Here is a 5,320-nt window from a genome sequence, read left to right as displayed (position 1 = left end):
GAAACAAGCCGTGGTCCCTCCATGAGGAGACAGCCCAGTGTCTGTCAGCAGATGATAGAGAAACAAGCTGTGGTCCCTCCATGAGGAGACAGCCCAGTGTCCGTCAGCAGATGATGGGGAAACAAGCCGTTCTCCATCCATGAGGAGATAGCCCAGTGTCCACCAGCACATGATGGAGAAACAAGCCGTGGTCCATCCATGGATAGACTACTACTCAGCCCTAACGAGAAATGGAGCCCTGACACGCCATAACATGGATGAACCTTGAGAACATGACACTGAGTGAAAGAAGCCAGACACACAGGACACACACTGTACAAGCCCGCTCTCGGGAAGTGTCCAGAGCAGGTGAATTCGTGGAGACAGAAAGCAGGTTAGTGGTTGCCAGGGGCTGGGGGAAGGGGAATGGGGACTGACTGCTAAAGCGTCCAGGTTTCTTCTGGGAAGATGAAGACACACCAAGACCGGAGGTGCCGGGTGCATGGCCCTGTGACTGGCCTCAGAGCCCTCGAATGCTCATCGCCAAACGGGGTCTCCTTGTCTTCACTCTCTTCTCGGTGTCTTCCAACATTATCTGGATATTGTCATGAGCATATCACACTTTCCAAAAACAAAAACATGCCTAAAAATTGAATATGCTTGGCGCGATGTGAAGTACGCAAGAAGAGAGAAAGGAACGACGTGAGAATGTCAGACGTGGTCACCGGTAACCCCAGGAGTGTTTCTGCATGCCGATAGTGTGTGTGTGTGTCTTCAGTGGGGCACTTTTTATTCAAGCCCAGCTAGAAAAGATTCAGTTTCCGGAGGAGGTAGTGCAGGTGCTGAACACCCTAGATAATTAAAGGCACGTCAGCACCCTGGAGGCCCCACCCCAAATGAGACCATCAGCTATGGAAGTGGCAGAGAGGCAGGTTCCTGGGCCGGGCTCAGACAGGGGCGGCTGCAGACAAGGCCGCGAGGCAAAGGCCGAACTCAAGCCGGCAGTGGAAGGAGCAGTACAGAGAGTGAGGTTGTCCAACTCCATCCTGCGCGCATGCGGCAAATCTTTGGGGAGATGGCAGTCTGCAGGGAGGTGAGGGGCAACCCTCCCTGATGGAAACAGGACAAATCTCAACTACCCTGTGCACAGATATGTTCTCCTGGAAGCCGCCTAACGGGCCGCAGTCCCACCATCCCACAGCCATGGGAAAGGGCTGCCCTGAGGCCCTTGGGCTCGAAGGGCAGCCTTCCTGGCTGCAGCCGTGGTGGGACCCTGAGGCACTGAAAGTGGCTCTTGGCTCCTAGAAAACTCCCCGTAATCCCAGGAGGAAGGAGGGATCAGGCGCTCAGGGGGCATGCAGACCCAGGAGACCTGGGGGCTGGGAGGGTGCCGCCTGTATGGGCATTTCCCTCACACAGTCAGGAGAGCCGGCAAACGGTCACCCTCACACACAGCGGAGAGCAGATCGCCCGGGAGGGGCAGGGGTGCGAATGAGGTCCCGCTGGTGGCACGGGGTCCTTTTTGGGATGATAGCAGCACACCTCTGTTGATGCGCCGGAGCCCGCTGAGTCGTGCACGTGGTGCAGTCAGTAGTGAGGGCACGAGTGTGTCCTGGGACAGCCATGCACGTGGTGTGGTGAGTCATGAGGGCATGAGTGTGTTCTGGGACAGCCGAGCACGTGGTGTGGTGAATTGTAAAGGGTGTGTGTCCTGGGACAGCCATGCACGTGGCATGGTGAATTGTAAAGGGTGTGAGTGTGTCCTGGGACAGCCATGCACGTGGCGTGGTGACTTGTAAAGGGTGTGTGTCCTGGGACAGCTGAGCACGTGGCATGGTGAATTGTAGAAGGTGTGAGTGTGTCCTGGGACAGCTGTGCACGTTGGGTGGTAAATTGTAAAGGGTGTGTGTCCTGGGACAGCCGTGCACATGGCATGGTGAATTGTAGAAGGTGTGAGTGTGTCCTGGGACAGCTGTGCACGTTGGGTGGTAAATTGTAAAGGGTGTGTGTCCTGGGACAGCCGTGCACATGGCATGGTGAATTGTAGAAGGTGTGAGTCTGTCCTGGGACAGCCGTGCACCTGGCATGGTGAACAGTAAAGGGTGTGAGTGTGTCCTGGGAAGCTGTGAAGGCAGCCCCTCCATGGCTGGAGTCAGACCCCCCATGGAGAGTGTGGCAATACAGAGTTGGCAGTAAGGACCCTCACCCTCACCTAGCAGGTCAGCCCCCTCGTCCACGTCCCCGATGACCTCTGACCCGGCGGTTGACAGCTCGTGGTACAGGGAGTCAGTGTTGATGCCGAAAGCCTTGTTCACAATACCCTGGGTGGGGCTGGCGGGAGGATGCATGGGGGGCAGTCAGAGGGCAGCACCCACACACGCTGTCTAGACCCTCCCAGCCCCGAGCCCACCGCTCTGCAGACCTGCACTGCTCTGTGGCGTCAGGCATGAGCAGGGCAGTGGGGTCAGTGTCCAACAGTCTCCCCTGAGCAGTGGGATGGGTGCCTGGACCCTCCCTACCTGGGGACCCTGTCCACCCAGGGATCCAGGGCCCCTCTCCACCCGGGGCCCCTGTCCACCCAGGGCCCCACTCCACCCGGGGACCCAGGGATGTGGGTTGAGCACCTGTTGCCAGTGCGGTCCAGGCGTGGCTCCTGACACACATCAAGCTCCGGGGTGGAGTCTATGATGTCCTGGACGTCAGACCACTCGTCACTGCTGCCCATCCCTGGGGGAACAGCAGAGTGGGGTCAGGCGTGCCAGCGGTTTCCCTCCACCATGGGGTCGCCCCTGTGATGACCCCTGCCGGGGGCTCAACAGAAAGGGCCATCCCCTGGGGCCAGGTGGACGGAGCAGCCCAGGCCCGCGGGAGGGGGACGGCACGGGGCCGATTTGACAGGACACTTGGCAGCGGCCCATCTTCCCCGCCCCGCACAGGTGGCAGCCTGCGGCCAACGGCATGGCCACCAGCAGGGAAGTGCGGCAGGTGGCTGGGGGGGCGGCTGGGGGGGGGCCTGCTGGGGGGCGGCTGTGGGGGCAGCTGGGGGAGCAGCACACCTATGCTGACGTTGCGCATCTCCTGTGTGACCTGCACCTCCATGTTGCGGCTGTGACGCTTCTCACGAGCCCGCTTGCCGTTCCTGCCGCCGTAGTCCCCGAGGGGTTGCATGCCGTCGTTGAGGGGCGTGACTGCGGCTGAGGGCACCGAGGATGTGGGCGTGTTGGACTTGGTGCCAGTGGTGCTGGGTGTGGCGGCCGCGGAGGACTGGCCTGACTCAGACATCTCATCTTGGGGACACTGGGACAAGCACAGGGAGGGCGTGTCGTGGTGTCTCCCCCCACAGGCCAGTCTGGCCACACAAGGCCACACAGGGCGTCACGGCCACCCCCAAGTGAGGCCCCATTGCCCAACATCCTTGCCACTTGCAAAAGAATCATCTGGAAGGGACTGGGGGACACCCCTGGTGCCCGCAGGCCAACCCCTTGGGCCTGGTCACTCTGCGGCTGAGGGGAGGCTCTGCAGCTCGTCTGGCTTTCTAGAAGCAGCCGCCACCAGACTTAAATGTGTCGGAACGTGGCTTTGGGCCGGCACGATCCCACAGGCAGGAGGATGACGCAGAGTGTGATGGAAGCTGTGCGGCAGGGCAAGACGGCCTGTACAGCCATTGCTGTCAGACACAGACACCGCCCAGGCAGGCAGCAGGTGCCCGGTGTCCGACCGACCATGACAACGCCATGCCGACACACGGGCTCCCCCGCCGCCCCCCAGGACGCCTGCCTCTGCCCCCGTCACCGGCACAGGGGAGACACTGAGGGGGAGGGTAAGGCTTCGAGTGCCAGCCCTGACAATCGCAGAACTACAGTTACAGAAGGGGGCGCCACTGAAACGTTCTGGGGACACAGCTGCCATTTCTAAACCAGCATCACCTGAGATGCCACTCGGGCGGAGCCATGCTCTGTGAAGAACCGTGGGCCCCCTCCTGGCTCCCTCCTGAGGGAAGCCCTGGCCTGCCTCCCACAGCACAGCTCACCCCCGGGCGGAGCCATGTTCTGTGAAGAACCGTGGCCCCCTCCTGAGGGAAGCCCTGGCCCGCCTCACACAGCTCCCGGCATGACTCCGTGGGCACAAGTCAGCACAGCTCACCCCCGGGGGGCCTTGGGTGCAGTCCCCTTCAGCCCACCCCCCACCATTCTTGGTGCTGAGAGGCCTCAACATAAAGACCAGCAGGAAAACCCCGTTCCTCTCCGAGACAGGACATGGGGGCTGCTAGGACACACATCCAGGACAGACGACTGGATGGATGCCATGCTTTGGGAGACTTCCCAATGGTGGGGACATGTATCTGGGGCAGGAGGGGCTGAGGGGGGCAGCCGGTCCTCCTCCAAAGCTGGGTAAACACTGGACTGCAGCACGCGCTGTCACTGAGCGGGCAATCGGGACCGTCCAGGTGACAGACTGAGGCTCCCGGCCGTGTCCAGTCCCAGCAGATGGCGTGGGCTCCCAGGCCTGTGGGGGCTTTCTGTCTGGTCACCACCACGCTCCAAGCAGAGACGCCCTCGTACCGGACACGGACCGTACCATCGGAAGGTAGGCTCTGAGACCTTGCTGCCAGGAATTCTGAAACTCAGAGCTAGCTCTACAGCAGGCTGGCCGTCAGTGACTGGGCCCCAGGGCACACCTGGCCACATCTGGGTGTGGCTGTCACAGTTGGGGTGGGGGCTACCGGCACATGGTGGGCAGAGGCCAGGGATGCCGTTAAGCATCCTGCAGCACCAGGATGGCCCCAGAGGATGATACCGGTACCGCTGGGCCAAAGTGGACAGACCCGCTCTAGCCTACTCCTCGCTTCCTGGAAGGGGCTGTGCATAAACATTTGCGTCTGACAGCTCATGCCCAATTCCGGAGGGAGAAACTCTTTCCTCTGTATGTCTACAACCAACGCTGAACCAGGTGCATGTCACCCACACTCCCAGTCACTTCTTCATGGTGAAGTGCCCAACCTTCCTCTGCCTGACCCCATGTCGCAGGTGGGGCCTCTGCTGCCACACGAGGGGTGTAGGAAAGGGGCCCACACCTTGAGGAGTGGACTGCTTCCAGACCTTCCCCAACAGCCACAGCCAGTTCTGGACACGCAAACTGGGGGTGGTGCATGCCTGGTGGGCCTGGGGTACCTTAGGATTAACCACCTGGACTTCTGCAGTGTGAGCATGCCGCTCCTGGCCCCCTAGCGCTGTGGGCCTACAGGCCACCACTTACCCACAGACACTCCCCCTGGCGCTGTGGGCCTACAGGTCACCACTTACCCATAGACACTCGCCCTGGCCCCCTAGTGCTGTGGGCC

General features: G+C 61.1%; 1 protein-coding gene across 2 annotated transcripts in view; it reads right to left on the bottom strand.

The window, feature by feature from the left end:
• MAPK8IP3 (mitogen-activated protein kinase 8 interacting protein 3) overlaps nt 1–5,320 on the bottom strand; it is a 50,324-nt gene that overhangs the window by 16,926 nt on the left and 28,078 nt on the right. The window contains exons 6-8 of one of the 2 annotated variants that reach the window (XM_023728384.1): nt 3,036–3,276; nt 2,604–2,706; nt 2,192–2,310 (exon numbers count right to left, since the gene is read on the bottom strand). In XM_023728384.1, the coding sequence (XP_023584152.1) occupies nt 2,192–2,310; nt 2,604–2,706; nt 3,036–3,276 (463 nt within the window). Of the gene's footprint in view, nt 1–2,179; nt 2,311–2,603; nt 2,707–3,035; nt 3,277–5,320 lie in introns of both variants that reach the window. The other variant, XM_023728385.1, reaches the window with a different exon arrangement.

The sequence above is a fragment of the Trichechus manatus genome, unplaced genomic scaffold (assembly GCF_000243295.1).
Source record: "Trichechus manatus latirostris isolate Lorelei unplaced genomic scaffold, TriManLat1.0 scaffold00024, whole genome shotgun sequence".
NCBI classification, from domain to species: Eukaryota; Metazoa; Chordata; class Mammalia; order Sirenia; family Trichechidae; genus Trichechus; species Trichechus manatus.
This window is presented reverse-complemented; position numbering and strand designations above follow the sequence as displayed.